Source organism: Bubalus bubalis, chromosome 1 (genome assembly GCF_019923935.1).
Source record: "Bubalus bubalis isolate 160015118507 breed Murrah chromosome 1, NDDB_SH_1, whole genome shotgun sequence".
NCBI classification, from domain to species: Eukaryota; Metazoa; Chordata; class Mammalia; order Artiodactyla; family Bovidae; genus Bubalus; species Bubalus bubalis.
In genome coordinates this window covers 55,196,633-55,213,834 of record NC_059157.1, presented here as the reverse complement: position 1 = coordinate 55,213,834, position 17,202 = coordinate 55,196,633, and the positions used below count along the sequence as shown (strand labels likewise).

The following is a 17,202-nucleotide window of genomic DNA, read 5'->3' as shown; positions in this document are numbered from 1 at the left end:
TCTGAACTGAATTAGGGTGCCTGCTTAACACAGGGATGTATCCTGAATTCTCAACAATGTCAAACCGATTTTTCTATTTGCTGAAGTCTTGATCCTTCCCTCAGAAGCAGACTGAATCCTTGATTCCAGTTTTAGTTCCTTTTGATTGAAAGATTAAACAGGGTCATATTTCAGGTGTTTCAATACAGGAAGCAGAAAACAGCTTCTTCCTTTCTTGACTAAAGTAGAGTCATGGGCACTTATAATCACAGAAAGGGACCATAGTGAACGTTCTCTTCATCTCTGTATTCAAAATCCATTGGAGTCCATTAATTTCAGAAGCATTTGATTGCAATGGAGGTGGGTGGGGGAGGGAGTGAAGAGGAGTCAAATGGATGTGGAAACGTCCTCAGATGGAGTTGTTTTTTATACCTCAGAGACTGAAGATGCTGGAGGATGTAGAATTCCAGGTTGGCTCTGCCCTTTGGTACTTTTATGGTGGAGCTAACTTTTCCCGAGAGTCAGGAAGGCAGTCTGCACTTCCTTCACTTCTGAGTTTTAGTGACATCTCTCTTAGACAGTATCAAATGGCCTGGAACAAATGGAATTTTCTTGTTCCTCCAGGGGATTGCCAACCCTCCCTGGAACCTCTATTTCCATGAGAAGGACTTAGACCTGCAGGGCACCCCTGAATGTCTGAGGACTCAACAAAATCTTCATTGCTCGTTGTTGCAGATACTCAGTGGTGGTTAGAAAGCTGCGGTTGACTGAAACCTGCAGATCAGCTCATCAGTGAGTAGTGTTTGGAAGCCTTGACTCAGCTTGACAAACATGTAGCAAGCTGTGATGAGTGAAGTTGCTTGGTACCTGTGAACACTGAGATTTGCCTGCCCTCGTTTCCTCAAGAAGCCCAGGGAACTGAACTTGCTGGTTACACACTTGCTCCACACTCGTTAATTATTAAGAAAAACAATGAAAAAATTTATCATATCCTCTATGAGTTACTTCCCTTATTACCTTATTTGCAGCTCATAACAATTTTGAGCAGAAGGTGATTACAATTGCTAACTTAGAGATGGGGAAAACACAGCTGAGAATGTGTTAGTGATGTAACTAGAGTTACAGAGCTAGTGGAAGGCCAGGAGGCAACTTGGTTTCCTGTCTTCCATGGCGTCGCTCTGCCTATAGTTACTTCTGCCCTGCTGTTATTAACAGGAACCTTTCAGAGTTTTAGCCGCCAGTGAAGTCAGTAAACTCTTGGAGTTAGACCAAGGAGATCCAAGACAAAGAGAGCTTGGAGATTGCTGGAGAATGGGTATCTTAGCATTGGTCAGACTTGAGGTCAAATACAATAAAAGAAGCACTAAGAAGCACTGCCAGTCCAGGTTCGATGCACGATACTGGATGCTTGGGGCTGGTGCACTGGGATGACCCAGAGGGATGGTATGGGGAGGGAGGAGGGAGGAGGGTTCAGGATGGGGAACACATGTATACCTGTGGCGGATTCATTTTGATATTTGGCAAAACTAATACAATTATGTAAAGTTTAAAAATAAAATAAAATTAAAAAAAATAATAAGTTAAAAAAAAAAAAAGAAGCACTAAGTAGCTTGGCCATCCCAGGGCATCTTGTGCGTCAAGGAATTAAAATCCCATCAGTTCCAACCAGACTGGATGAAGTTCATTTTTAGATCTCCTGGTTTATGATAGGAAGGTTGTAGTGAATTCTATTTTTAGTTAAGGTATGGAAGCCTAGATATTCATTTTTATGGATTTTACACAAAAGTCTGTAAAGGAAGAAAGAAAATAATAATTGAAACAATAGTCATATGTTTTGAACAGTTTTCTTTCTAGAATTCAAGCATATACTTTTTCACAGGTCAATCTTTTAAAGGAAACATGATGTTTTCAAAAAAAAAAAAGAAGAAATCTTTTAAAATATGGTCATTAAAATAATGTATTGCTTAAGCAGATAAGGACTTCCCCTGGTGGCTCAGATGGTAAAGCGTCTGCCTACAGTGCGGGAGACCCGAGTTCGATTCCTGGGTCAGAAAGACTCCCTGGAGAAGGAAATGGCAACACACTCCAGTACTCTTGCCTGGAAAATCCCATGGAAGGAGGAGCCTGGTAAGCTACAGTCCATGGGGTCGCAAAGAGTCAGACACGACTGAGCGACTTCACTTTCTTTAAGCATATAATGGTGCCTCCACACAATGAGTCACTATAGAGTTTTTAAACTTAATGGTGCTGAAAATATCTAATGAAAACAGAAACATATACATATCATTGTGTTTAAAGAGCAGTATATACAGCAGTATGAAGAGGGTGTGTGTGTGTGTGGTAGGGAGAGAGAAAGAGGAGAGATAGTGAAGGACTGGGAGGATAGATACAGAACCTTAGCAGTCACTACCTCTGATACAGGGATGTGCTAACTGGGTTATCTGGGAAGCAGACACTGACAAAGTTGGGAGTGCAGAAGGACTATTAGGATTTAACAAATGGTGTTAGGAATACTTCATATCCACATGCAAAAGAATGAAGTTAGACCCCTATCTCATACCACACACTAAAAGGTTAAACTCAAAACGATCAAAGACCTGAATATAAGACTTAAAACTATGAAACTCTTAGAATAAAAAAGAGGAAAAGCTTGATAACGTCAGATTTGACAATGATTTCCTGGATACAACACCAAAAGCACAGCCAACAAAAATGAAAATAGATTAATCGGACTGTATCAAAATTAAAAACATGTGTGCATCAAAGGACACAGTCAACAAAGTGAAAAGATAACTGGTGAAATGGGAGGAAATATTTCCCAACTCTATATTTGAAAAGAGGTTTATATCTAGAATATATAAACAACTACAACTCAACCACAAACCCCCCAAATAATCCAACTAAAAAAAAATGGACAAAGGACTTAAATAGACACTTCTCCAAAGAAGATGTACAAATGGCCAATAAGCATGTGAAAAGGTACTCAACATCATTAATCATTAAGGAAGTGCAAATCAAAATCACAGCATGATACTACCTTGAATCCATTAGGATGGCTGCTATCAAAAAATAAAATTAAAAGATAACAAGTGTTGATGAGAATGTGGAGGAAGTAAAATCTTTAACATTTGCCGTGGGGAATGCAAAACAATATGGTATTTCCTCAGAAACCTAAAAATATCTTTACCACATGATCTAGCTATTCCATTTCCAGAAACATGTCCAAAAGAATTGAAAGCATGTCTCAAAGATGTATTTACGTACCCATGTCCATAGCAGTGTTATTCATTTAATTTTAAAATTATTTTTAAAATATTTATTTAGTAGTGGCTCATGGGATCTTTAGTTGCAGCATGTGAAATCTAGTTCCCTGATCAGGTATCAAACCCATGCCCCCTGTATTGGAAGGTGGAGTGTTAGCCACTGGACCACTGGGGGTAGTCCCTTATAGCAATCTTATTTATAATAGGCAAAAGGTGTAAGCAACCTGAGTTGGATGAACAAATGAAAGGATGAACAAAATTGTTAATACATACAATGTAATATTATTCAGCCTTAAGAAAGGATTGAAATTGTGACACATTCTTGAACCTTGAGGATGTTATACTCTGTATTTGTCAAAAAGACAAATATCGTGTGATTCTGTTTACATGAAGTCATCTAGAACATGGGTCTCCAATTTCCAGAATCTAATGCCTAATGATTTGAGGTGGAGCTGATGTAATCATAACAGAAATAAAATGCATAAAAATGTAACATGTACGAATCATCCCGAAACCATTGCGACCCCCTACCTCGGTCCATAGAAAAATTGTCTTCCACAAAACCAATCCCTGGCACCAAGAAGTTGGGGACACTGTTCTAAAGTTGTCGAATTCATAGAAACACAAAGCAGAAGCGTGCTTGCCAGGGTCAGGGGAGGGTCGGATGGGAAGTTGTTAAAGGGGTACAGAATTTCAGTCTCAACAATTTGAGTGATACTTAACTGTATACTTTAAAAGGGCTAATAAGGTAAATTTTATGTTATGTGTATTATTTGACCTCAATCAAATAAAAAATGAATTATTGGGGTTAACACTGGTGGGGGAAAAAAGGGAGGAAGGAATATTAAGCAAGGGAACTGTCAGATTGTGTTGTAGACAGTCTATCCCAGGCCAGCAGCAGTTTAGGAGCAAAGACAGCCCATTAGAAGGGGGTGCTTTGGGCAGAGATGGCTAATCCGTGGTTAGTTCTTAAAATTTATTATTTTTAAAATATTTATTTAGTTGTGGCTCATGGGGTTTTCAGTTGCAGCATGTGAAATCTAGTTCCCTGATCAGGTAGCAAACCCATGCCCCCTGTATTGGAAGGCAGAGTGACAACCATTTCCTTGACTTTGGTTGCCATAAATTTGGCCACCATGGCCTTACTTGGTTCCTGTTTGGGGGCTGCCCTGAGATAAGCAGGACTTCATTTGGGAACCTGAGGTGGATGCCTACCGAAGGAGATAACATTTGGAGGTGGTCAGCCAGGCACGTTCCTGGAGGTTGGGCAATGATTCCTTCTTCGAACAGGCATCTGAGTGATGCATCTCCATGACTGCCACGTGGGACTCGTTTGCATTTACATGTATTCCACATTTCTAACAATAAATAAACGTGACTGGGATTTCCCGGTGGCTCAGTGATAAAGAATATGCCTGCCAATGCAAGAGACATGAGTTTGAGCCCTGATCCGGGAAGATTCCACATACCACGGAGCAACTAAGCCCGAGTGCCATGACTATTGAGCCGAAACTGCTGAGCCCACACGTTGCAACTCCTGAAACGCAAGTGCCCTAGAGCCCGTGCTCTTAACGAGAGAAGCTTTTGCTTCTCTCGTTTTGCAATGCAAAGCCTGGGCACTGCAACTAGAGAGTGGCTTCTGCTCACTGCAAATAGAGAAAAGCCTATTCAGTAATGAAGATTTGGCAGTGCAGCCAAAAATAAAAATTATTTTAAAAAGTGACTTCTTAATCAGAAAAGAAATATAAGTTATTATGAGGGCTTCTCTCATGGTTCAGATGGTAAAGAATCTGCCTGCAATGCAGGGGACCTGGGTTCGATCCCTGAGTCGGGAAGGTCCCCTGGAGAAGGGAATGGCACCTAATTTTACCTGTGGAGCAATTAGGTCCATATTAAATATCCATTTCAGATTGTCACATTCAGATCTCTACCAAGTAAACACATCCCATTATAATAAATTGCGGAGTTATGGATCCTCCTGTGAATTGAAGGAGAATAATTGTTGTGCCACATCAGTTTATATTTGTAAACTTGATTTTGGTATGTGAAATGGGAGTCGACTTTAGATAATGCCTACTTTAATTGTGTCCTACTTTTCTACCAGAGTATAAAAGACATTCCAGCGGGTCAATGGAAGGATATCACCCACCACAATGGAAAAACTTTACAAAGCATCGTTTTATTTCTCTGGAAACAATGGAGTCCTCTTGGCAGGCTTAAGGCAGAGGTAGAGGCTTTCAAAGCAGGCCTAGGTACCTGCAGGAAGACTGTCAGGTATCATCATCCAATAATGTTGGTAAAAAAGTGCTCAGATCCTCACATGAAAGGATGCTTCTAAGAACAAGATTCAAGTGAAATCCTCAGAGTGACAGCTCTTTTAACTTTAAATTATTTATGGGTTATCTACCTGCATTTAGGGTAAGTTGGTGTCAAGAGGGCTTCATTCACAAAAGAATAAAATTTTCTAATTTCAATGAGGGGAAGATGAACTAAGGGAGCAAGAAAATTATAAAGCAAATTATAGATCCAAAGGCTGAGAGAAATGCAGGACTTTGGGCTTTTCCACATGCCAAGAATAAGGGCACTGACGTGCTGAGAATTCATCCATGAAAAATTACTTGAGTTAAAATTACTTTCGCCTACAAACTCACAAAATGAAGGATCAGTATACTGCCAGCAGATAGAAAACACTGACTAATCACATATCTCAGACTAAAGTTGTTTCTGCTATACATTTCTGAGATCTGGCTTTATGTCTAATTAAGCAACTGAAATGATTTATAGGCTTTATAACATTTATAACATTCACTTTAAATGTGCGATGTGAAGGCATTCTGTCTTGCTAGACTTTACCTATTTGAATAGGAATCTTAAGTCATCAGTGGTGAAACTCAATTAAATCTCTAAAGATTCACTTGGGTTTGGATAAAGCTAAACAGATTGCATTACTAAAACTGGGCAAGATTTTCAAGTTCTGTTAACCTTGTATTCAAAATCACTCCTCCGTAATCACCGGGACGTCCTTGTTATTCCTCTTCATGTCAGCCAGGATCTGGCCTCAGAGCTCACGCCAAATGTCTTCAGTCCACTTCCACCCCAGACCCTCTTTCCCTGCTCTGTTCCCAGAAACATTGGAGGTGAACTGGATGGCACTGTTGGGACATGTCAAGTCCTTCGCTCTTACTGTTGGACAGCTCTGTGTGAAAAGGTGACCAGGGCTGAGATATCCTAAAGGCACCTCTCTGGATGCTGGGCTAATTAATAATAGACTGTGATGAGACAAGGATGGACTCGTGAGACCAGTGAGGATGCTGTTGCCTAATTCAGGCAAGAAAGATGATAGTTTATAGATGGATGCAGGGAAGGTGATAAAAAATGCTGAATTTCCAAATAAATTTGAAAAGTAGAGCAAACAGGATTTGCTGGCAGACTGAATAGGGTATGTGTGTGTGAACCAAAGAGAGAAGGCAAGGAACAAAGGATGACTTCTGCTGGAAGGACAAAGTGGCCATTGGTTGAGATGGGGAAAACTGTGGAAGGAGCAGCACGTTTGGAGGAAAGCTTAGCAATCAGTTTAGGACATGTTGAGTCTGAGGTGTCTGTTCAGTTCAGTTGAGTCTGAAGTTGAGTTCACTTAAGTCTGAGGTGTCATGGTAAACAGATAGATGGCTTTATCAGTCTTGAGTTTAGAAGCAAGGTCTTACTGGGAGATAGCAATTTTGTAGATGTTAGTGTTGGATGGTCTTTAAATTTATTAAATGAGATGTGATCACCAAGGGAGTGAGTGTGGAAAGACAGGAAAGGGGGACCAAAGATGGGTCTGGAGACTCTAACACTAAGGAGAAATCAACAAAGGAGACAGAGAAGGAGTTGCCAGCAAGACAGGGAGGAAAAAGATAAAAGAAGAGGAGATGGTTTCCTGAAAACAGAATGAAGGAAGTGTTTCCAGTGGGAGAGAAGGCTCAACAGTGTCAGCTTCTGCTGATAAATCAAGTGCAATGAGGATTGAGACTTTACCATTGGCTTGAGTAACATGGAGGTAATTATTGTCTTTGGCCAGTCCAGATTTCCTAGGATAGTGGGGCAACAAGCTGATTAGACTGAGTTTAATAAGAATGGGAATGGAAAGATATGCATTGGAAATAATTAGTATAGGTGTCTCTCAATAGTGCTTTGTATCAAAAAGTGTCAAAAAGATCCCATTCTAAAAAATGTTTTGCTATAAAGATAAATAGAAAAATAGGGCAGTAACTGGAGATAAAGTCAAGAGAATTTTTTTGTTTTTTTAGCAAGAGGTAGAATAGAGTGTTTTAGGGAGATAAGAATGCTCTAGCAGAGAAAAGAAATCAAAGATGCGAGAGAGAGAGAGAGAAAGAAGAAGAAATTGCTGGAGAAAAGTCTTTGAGGAGGCAAGGGTAGAGGAAGCTATTGATCATATTGAAAGGTTGTCCTTAGGTATGTGTGTTGACCATTGAGTCATAGCAGTGATTTTCAAAACTTCCCATTAGAATCACTTAGAGGAGTTTTTACACCTTCTGCTGTCCATCTCTTATCCCCTAAAATTTAAAAACAGTTTCTGGGGGAGGACTTTTAAGCAAAATGTTTCCCAGATGGCTCTTAAGCTTTAGCATGTGCCAAAGTCACTCCAAGGACTTGGTAAAATACAGATTGCTAGGCTCCACCTCCAGAGTTTCTGATTCAGTAGGTCTGAGTCCATCTGAGAATTTACATTCCTAATATCCCAGGTGATACTGATCCTACTGTGCAGGGGACCACTCTCTCAGGATCACTGATCATAGTAACAGGAGAAAATTATAGTGTGTGGAGGCCAATGAAGGTAGGTAGGTCAACTTGAGGAAGTTCTCATCTGATGATCTGAATATTCTCAGTGAAGTGAAAAGAAAGTGTATTATTTGAGAGTGTGATGAAAGGTTGGAACAATGTCATCAAAGATTCAGGATAGAGGAAAGAAAGTGTTAGGTGCTTCAGTCATGTCCGACTCTTTGTGACCGCATGGACCCTCTGTAAATGGAATTCTCTAGGCAAGAATACCAGAGTAGGTTGCCATTTCCTTCTCCAGGGGATCTTCCCAACCCAGGAATCGAACCCCCATTTCCTATATTGCTGGCAGCTTCTTTACCATCTGAGTGACCAGGAAAGTCCAGGATAGAGGAGAAGGTATCTTATGGTCATTTAGTAAGTGACAGAGTAGGTGTTCTAAGGGAATGTGGCATAATTTGGGGGCAGGAACAGAGACCACTTGAAATCGGAAGCCATGAATTTAAAATGAGACCAACCAGCATGTCCTCCCCACGCCCTGCATTTTACTCTTGCCCCATTTAGTTGCAGAGATCAAGTGGAGCAAGAGATTGAGAGTGTTCACTGGGGAGGGTTTACAATGACTGACATGGTGTTTAAGTTTGGGTCAAAGGGAAAAGGAAGACCTGAGAAATGTGAGTGGAAAGGGGGCGGAGTTAAAGGAATGAAGTTTTTTTTTTTTTATTGGAGCAGCAGGATAGTTGTTTGTTAGAGAATAGAATTTTTGAAATTGAGGTTAAGGAGGAGTTGCATTTATTCATTTTGACAGGATCTGTGTTATGACCAGGGGAGTCTGTGATTGAGCAACTGTTCAGATCAAGATTATGGCGGAGAGGCATTTCATGAGCGAAGAGTTGGGCTACTGGGAACGTCATTAATATGAATAAAGATATCATTGGGACCAGGACTTCCCTACTGGTCCAGTGGCTAAGACTCCACACTCCTAAGGCATGGGGGCCTGGGTTTGATCCCTGGTCAGGGGACTAGATCCTACATGCTGAAACTAAAGATCCCACATGCTGTAACTAAGACCAACTCAGACAAATGAGTAAATATTAAAAAAAAGAGAAATGGAGAGGGAAAGGCAGTGAGCTGGATGCTAAGGTTTTTGAGATACAAGAGGAATGCAAAGCTAGGTCTTTAAGAAGAATAGACTGCCATAGAAGTGAAAACCCAGGAAGACTTTTCTTTAGCTCCCTGCTCAGGGTATGAGGTGGGGGGAGAAAGTCACCACCTCTTGAGGGGATTTGAGGGTCAGCTTGCCCTTGGGGCAATCCAGTTATCTGTTGGACTAGAAAGGGCAGTCCTGGAGAAGGAAATGGCAACCCACTCCGGTGTTCTTGTCTGGAAAATCCCAAGGGTGGAGGAGCCTGGTCAGCTACAGTCCATGGGGTGGCAAAGAGTCGGACATGACTGAGCAACTTCTCTTTCTTTCTTTCTCTTTCTTTAGGAAGGGCAGTAAAGCCCCAGAGGAGAGTTGAAGTGATTGGATGTTTTGAGTATGTCTGGCTCGAGTCCCAGAGGGCACGCAGAAGAGTTTCAGGACAGAGTCAGGGACTGGAACAGAGCCAGGGATATGACAAGATGGGGGTGGTTAGAAGCAATGAAGGTCACTTAGGAGTTAGAGCTTCTTGAGTTGACCCATATAATTAGCCCATAATTCAGGCCTCCTGAATCATGTATGAAGGGCAGGGAGGGGTGGTCTCACTCTGGAGACATGAGGCTGTCTCTCCTCTCCTGAGGATGGAGTCTTGAGTGCACAGTGAAGAGATGTTTGACCCAGAGCATACAGTCAAAATCATTCTAATTAAAGGAAATGATCTTGTGAATACTGCCCAACTCAGGGGGAAAAAAATCTCTAATGATTACAGGGAGAATTAATATAACATTTTGGAAAGAGCTCAGTCCTTATTTCTGTTATATAAAACACAAGGGATAAAATAAGAATATGAGAAATTGCCCCCATCCATCGCTCTTTCAGTTGGGTGATTTGATTAATTTGTCCAGCTTTATCTAGCTTTCCCAAATTTTATTTTGATGTATCTTATCCAAATTGCCCACATAATTGCTTCAACTTTGTACCACATTTTATGAAAGTGGTCTTTAAGATTTCTTGGCAGAATCTTCATCTGCAGGCAACCTCAGTTATTTTGTTTTGGTATTTCTTTAACTCTTAATTTCTCTGAATTTGGTGGTGTCAAATTCAATCTAACTAGTATTTATTGAGTTTTGGTGTGCATGTACATGGTTATATCCTCTGGGAAATTCAGAAGAACTCTCAGATGCTGGGTGGCTTTCAGTTCAGTTCAGTTGCTCAGTCGTGTCCAACTCTTTGTGACCCCATGGACTGCAGCACACCAGGCTTCCCTGTCCATCACCAACTCCTGGAGTTGGCTGGGTGGCTTAAATGAAACTAAATATTGCTTTACATTTCTCAGCAGTTTTTCCTGCTGAACATTTGCAGATATCAAAAGTGCATCCTGAACTCAAATTTATTTTACCATAGCCAATAAGAAAATTAAAATTTATAGTTTAAGAAAAGGCCTGTGTATGTAGAAACTCCCAGCAACATGAAATTGTTTGTAGGGCAGAAGCTATTTTATAGTTATAACTAGAAAATCTGACTATATGAAAGGGTTTCTCCTCTAGTTCCTACCACCGATCTCTGTTCTTGCAGTGGTCCCCAACATTTTTGGCACCAGGGCCGGTTTCATGGAAGATAATTTTTCCATGGGTCTGGCTATGGTTTGGGGATGATTCTTCAGGCAAGAGTACTGAAGTGATTTGCCATCCCCTCCTCCAGGAGATCTTCCTGACCCAGGGATTGAACCCACATCTCTTATGTCTCTTGTATTGGCAGACAGTTCTTTACTACTGGCGCCCCCCTGAGCAACTCTTGGCAAATATTTCTACTACGTGTTGGCTACATTATCATTACCTTCCGTTCCCTCTCCCACTTACTTTATTCAGGATTCACTGCTAGTATTCATGGAGATCACTAATACCGGCTGAGTTGTCAAGGTCTTAGCCCCATCTTCATCTCCATGTGATCAGCGTTTAGTCCTTACCTTGTTCTCTCAACACTTTTGACTCAATTGATCATTTTTTCCATCTTGATACATTTTCTTCTGCTGTTTTCCTGAATCCCACATTCTCCAGGTTTCCTGATTCTCCTTTGGCCATTCCTTGTCAGACTCCTCCTCCTCTTTCAGGTCTATAAAATGTTGAGGATTCAGTCTTTGGCCCTCCTCTTTTCCAATTGACACGCCTTTCTTAGTTGCTCTCATGCAATCCTGTGGTTTTAAAAATTGTCAATAGGATGGTGGTTCCTGAATCTTTATTTCTAGCTGTGAGTTTTCCCTGAACTCCAGACTCAAGTGTGGAACTATTTGACATCTCCATTTAGATGTCTAGTGGGCATCTCAAACTTACCAATGCCCTTGAGCTGGACCCTGATGTCTTCCTCTTTCCAGTTTTGCCCATTTCAGTGATAGATACCACCATTTACTCGGTTACTCAGCCCCAACTGTCACATTTCTTTTCCTTATACCCAGAATACTCTAGTAAATCCTTTAGCTCTACTTCCAAAATATGTCAAAAATTCAGCCATGCTTCATCATTATCAACCTTGTCCAAGCTTTCACCTGGACAGCCACCAAAAAGCCTTACAACTCATCTCCTACTCTTGTTCTCCTAGAGCCTAATTTGCATACAGAAAACAAAGCAAGCCAATCAGATTGTGCCCTTTCTTATTCCAGAACCCTCCAGAACACTCACATCACAGTGACTCTAAAATGCAAAGACAAAGGTCTACATTTCTTAGTCATTTTCTCTCACGTTCCCCCTTTCCATGAAAGCTGGCCACACTGGTCTCCTTGCTGTAACTCATCTCCTTGCTTTAATATACTAAATATGTTTCTATCACATTTTTGCCTTTGCTGTTTCCTTTGACTAAACAGCTTTCCCCCAAGATATATACAGCCTTGCTTTTATTTTATTTGGGTCTCTGTACAAATGTCATCTATTCAGAAAGGACTTTCTGGACCATCTTATTTGAATAGCAGTGCCCCCTGACAAGTCGCCCCCCCCTCCACCCCAGCATACCACATTCTCCCTGTCTTTCTACTACACTCATTGTTCTTCTTGAACTCTGAACTACTTGATGTTATGTTATATATTTATTTGTTTTTTTTGTTTGTTTGTTTCTTCCAATGGCATGTAAACTTACCAGAGTCAGGGATCTTATTTTATTTCTCTGCTGTGTCTGAGGCATTTAGAACACTTTGAAACTTGGAAAAATTAAATTACTGCTGGTAAGGTGAGCCAAAGTAGCAACTCCCTCCAGGAAGACTTTTGATAATGGTAAACATTTGACAGATGGCCTGGAGTTATCTTGTTCTAACAGTTGTTACCGTCTAAGTAACTATTTCTGATAAGGAAACAGAAAGAACATTTTGTATTTTTATGTTTTAAACCTAGTGGTAGAGAGACAGGCCCATAATAAGTGCTCAACAAATTTTTGTTGAATAAATGAATTAAGAAATGAAAGAATGAATACAAATATATCTGTGTGTGTGTGATATATGAATCACATAGAGATCACATCTCAAATTACTAGATCTTCAGATAATTTATTTTGCAGTAACTATGCCTCTTTGATTAAAAATATTATTTAATGAAGCAAAATAATTTCACTTTGCTTTAAGTAGTAAATGATTATGACATTCTTTCTCTATGTCTTCACTAGGTTTAAAGCAAAAAACTTTCTATCATTCTAAGAGAAATAAGAGTGTATTTTAATTAACCAGTCCAGTAAAGAATCTGTCTGAAACGCAGGAGACTCACAGGAGACAGGGGTTCAGTCCCTGGGTCAGGAAGATTCCCTGGAGGAGGAAATGGCAACCACTCCAGTATTCTTGCCTGGAAAATTCTGCGGACAGAGAAGCCTGGCAGACTACAGTCCATGGGGTCACAGAGTCCCACACAACTGGGCATGCATGCATGTACATGTATGAACTCTTACAAATATACTTAAATTGTAGATGTAGCACCATTTAAGACAGAATTATCTGTATTTTTCAAGCCTTTACACATCAACTCCTCATGACAGAAATTTCGGGAAAAACTGCATATCCACAATAAAAACATAATAAGACAATTTATTGAATTTTGGTTTTTTTATTCTTGCATTTTTAACATACAAAGCAATTCAGTTCAGTTCAGTTGCTCAGTCGTGTCGACTCTTTGCCACCCCATGAACCGCAGCACTCCAGGCCTCCCTGTTTACTCCTAGAGTTTACCCAAACTCATGTCCTTTGAGTCGGTGATGCCATCCAACCATCTCATTCTCTGTCGTCCCCTTCTCCTCCTGCCTTCAGTCTTTCCCAACATCAGGGTCTTTTCAAATGAGTCAGCTCTTCACATCAGGTGGCCAAAATATTGGAACTTCAGCTTCAGCATCAGTCCTTCCAATGAACACCCAGGACTGATCTCCTTTAGGATGGACTGGTTGGATCTTCTTGCAGTCCAAGGGACTCTCAAGAGTCTTCTCCAACACCACAGCTCAAAAGCCTCAATTCTTCAGCACTCAGCTTTCTTTATAGTCCCAACTCTCACATCCATACATGACCACTGGAAAAACCATAGCCTTGACTAGACAGACCTTTGTTGATAAAGTAGTGTCTCTGCTTTTTAATATGCTGCCTAGGTTGGTCATAACTCCTTCCAAGAGGAAGCCCCTTTTAATTTCATGGCTGCAATCACCATCTGCAGTGATTTTGGAGCCCCCCAAAATAAAGTCATCCACTGTTTCCCCATCTATTTGCCATGAACAAAGCAATTAGAGCTTTACTTTCTTGGACATGAAATTTTGTCCTCCCTTTCCTGTGGTAGTTGTGTTAGACTCTTCTTTCTCTCTTTTGCATTTCACACGGAAAATAGCAAGAACTGAGTGTAGACAGAGCCGGAGCTTGGAAAGGTTCTGAGTTGAGTTTCAGGAAATGTGGTTTCCAGTCTCTAGCTGTGTGATCTTGGGCACAGCACAAACCTCTCCATATCTCCAAAAACGAGGGTATTCTTTTTGACCTTTACGATAGTTTTTCACTTTACAAGTCTTTGGTTTATAAAGTTGATATCAATTTATTACAGTGTGAGATTTCATCCCACTGAAAAAATATACTCTTCAACACTGCACTCCACTGACAAGACCAAAGTAAGAAGTTTTAAAATCACTTGGAATCCTAAATTTTTGCCACTCTGTATTTATATCCTTATATTTAAAAAATCAGTTCTTCATTAAGAAATCACTTGAATTATGTAAGGTATAAGCAACATTCAGTAGGAGCTGGTTAATTTCTTGCATGAGGAAGAATGGGAGAAGAGTTATCTATTTGCTGAGTTTAATATGCTGGGTTTAATATAGTTGGGGAAAATGCAGGACAAAATCAAGATTTGCCTTATAATGCACTATTGTATTCAGAGACAGAGGGCGATTTCTCTTCTCTAATATGCATTTTACATGTCAGATTTCCCCTGAGGATGCTCACAATGTGAAAACACAGGATACTGACTTCAGATAGCTGAGGTGCTTATCAAAGAAATGATATCAGTGAGCCCAGACTTCTGCATCTTCCCATGTATAGAAAAGCGCTAAATTTCTTAGCCTGACATATCTGATCTTCTTTAATTAACAATAATCTTTTGATGTTCAGACTCTCTGCCTTTTGTTGCAAAACTCCTGTTCCCTTCACCTCCTTGAAGCAGTCTCTCAGGGTTACATGAGATGCTGCCTCCTGGGTTTGAGGCCCTACAAATTCCCACTGAATAAAACATAACTCTCAATGACAACAACACAAATTTTCATCGATGTCAAGCTTTTCTACAATTGACTTTATAGTATACGGCACACATTTTGAGTGCACAGTTCTATGACTTGTGACAAATGTTCAAGCCATGTGCTGTGGATTAAATTGTGCCCCCTAAAAAGATATGTTGAAATCTTAACCCTAGTAGTCTTTCAGAATGTGACCTTATTTGAAGACAAGGTCTTTACAGAGGTAATAAGTTAAAATGAAGTCATTAAGGCAGCCCATAATCTCATATAATTGGTGACCTTATGAAATGGGGGGATTTGGTCCCATGCACGCAGGGAGAATGGCATGTGAAGTTTGCAATGATGCTTCCACAGGCCAAGCAACTACCAGAAAGTAGGATTTTCTATGGGATTTTCCATGCAAGAATACTGGTCAGTTCAGTTCAGTTCCTCAGTCATGTCTGACTCTTTGAGACCCCATGGACTGCAGCATGCCAGGCTTCCCTGTCCATCACCAACTCCCAGTGTTTGATCAAACTCATGTCCATTGAGTTGGTAATGCCATCCAAACATTTCATCCTCTGTCATCCCCTTCTCCTCCCACCTTCAATCTTTCCCAGCATCAGGGTCTTTTCAATGAGTCAGTTCTTCACAACAGGTGGCCAAAGTATTGGAGTTTCAACTTTAGCATCAGTCCTTCCAATGAATATTCAGGACTGATTTCCTTTTTGGATTGATTGGTTGGATCTCCTTGCAGCCCAAGGGACTCTCAAGAGTCTTCTCCAACACCACAGTTCAAAGACATCAATTCTTCAGTGCTCAGCTTTCTTCAGTCCAACTCTCACATCCATACTGGATACTGGAATGGGTGGAGTAGGTTTCCATTTCCTTCTCCAGGGGATCTTGCAGGGGTCAAACCTGAGTCTCCTGCACTGCAGGTAGGTTCTTTACCACTGAGCCATCAGGGGAGCTCTTAGGTGGAAAGTTAAATCACTTCAAAAAAAGGACTCAGATCTTCATCAAGGCATACAGGTACTGTATACCTGCATCAAGGGAGCAGGTACTGCTCCCACATGGAAGTGGGAGAAGGGCATGGCAAGTTGTCAAGGCTGTGGATGAGAGGTCAGATTATTATAGCAGGATTTCCCACCAATACAAGAATAAGTTCTCAGTAGGCAAGCAGCTGGCCAAGGCTCTCCCAGGCTTATTAAATGGGGCCTGAGAAACAGAACCAAGACAATTCTCAATTACAGTTCCTTATAGAAGGTTTTCTTGGCTGGGACTGAATCAGTAAGTGGTTGGGACTGAATCTGTCAATTGAAGAGACTGATTCTTGTAGGAGGAAGGAGCTGCAGAGGGGTTGGAAAAGAGGGACTAATATAGGGTGATCATGACATAGGGTGATCTGGCTTACCTGTGCCCTAGGGGATTCCTGGGACACGGGCCTCTGAGTTGCAAAACTGAGAGTCCTGTTTTAACTGCTGGTCATCCTATGAAAAAATGTGTTTGATAGTCTTGGTCAAATGCCTCCTCAAGTGTTGCTTAGGGTTAAATATGAAAAAACAAATCCTTATGCAAAATGTTTAATGTAGTACTTTCTGAAATGTGGTAATTTAAAAAATAATTTTGGGAAGTAACTAATATTCACTTTTTACTGACATATCTCATCATAGAATCTGAGTTTTAAAATTGAGATGGAAATTAGATGTCATTTAATTTTTCATTGTGTAAATGATAAAATTGAGAGCCAGAAAGACTTGAATAACTCAAGTTTGTATAGCTCCCAAAGGGCATGCAATTTTTTTGAGCCCAAATTCTTTGCTTGGCCTCATCAATTTTTTTCTGCATCACCTAAAGATTCTTCCCTTTTCCTCTTGTCAAGGGCCTTTAGAAAAGATCCAAAGGGCTCTCATTATGATCAAAATAACATTTTTTGCCTCTTTTTTTGTCTGTATGAAATGATGGATGTGAACTACATTTCTTGTGGACATCATTTCACAATATATGAAGGTCAAATCTTTATGCTATACACCTTAAACTTACACAGTGCTGTGTGTCAATTATATCACAATAAAATGGATTAAAAAAAGTGAGCTTTTATCACACATAGGCTAGCGGTTCTTCTTTTAGTTAGATTTCTTCAACCATCTTCACACGTTTCTGGTAAAATGTACCATAGAAGTCTAAGGATATCGGTGTAATGTTTCTATGACAATTATTAATGTGAAGAACTAATGGCATAAATACCATTGCCACCATTTCTGTAGTAGAAGAGGATATGAGGCAGTGGTTTAATTCTAGTTTCTTAGGTAGGTTGAAAGGAAGAACACC

At 40.4% G+C, this 17,202-nt stretch overlaps 1 protein-coding gene across 5 annotated transcripts in view; it reads right to left on the bottom strand.

Moving 5' to 3' along the window:
• Positions 1–17,202, bottom strand: part of CYYR1 (cysteine and tyrosine rich 1) — a 200,473-nt gene that overhangs the window by 40,597 nt on the left and 142,674 nt on the right. Inside the window, exon 5 of one of the 5 annotated variants that reach the window (XM_044939794.2) lies at positions 10,929–11,353. The exons of 3 other annotated variants lie outside the window; for them this stretch is intronic. In XM_044939794.2, coding sequence (XP_044795729.2) covers positions 11,334–11,353 — 20 coding nt within the window. In that variant the 3' untranslated portion in view covers positions 10,929–11,333. Of the gene's footprint in view, positions 1–10,928; positions 11,354–16,341; positions 16,362–17,202 lie in introns of those variants that run through there. One more of the 5 variants, XM_044939801.2, reaches the window with a different exon arrangement.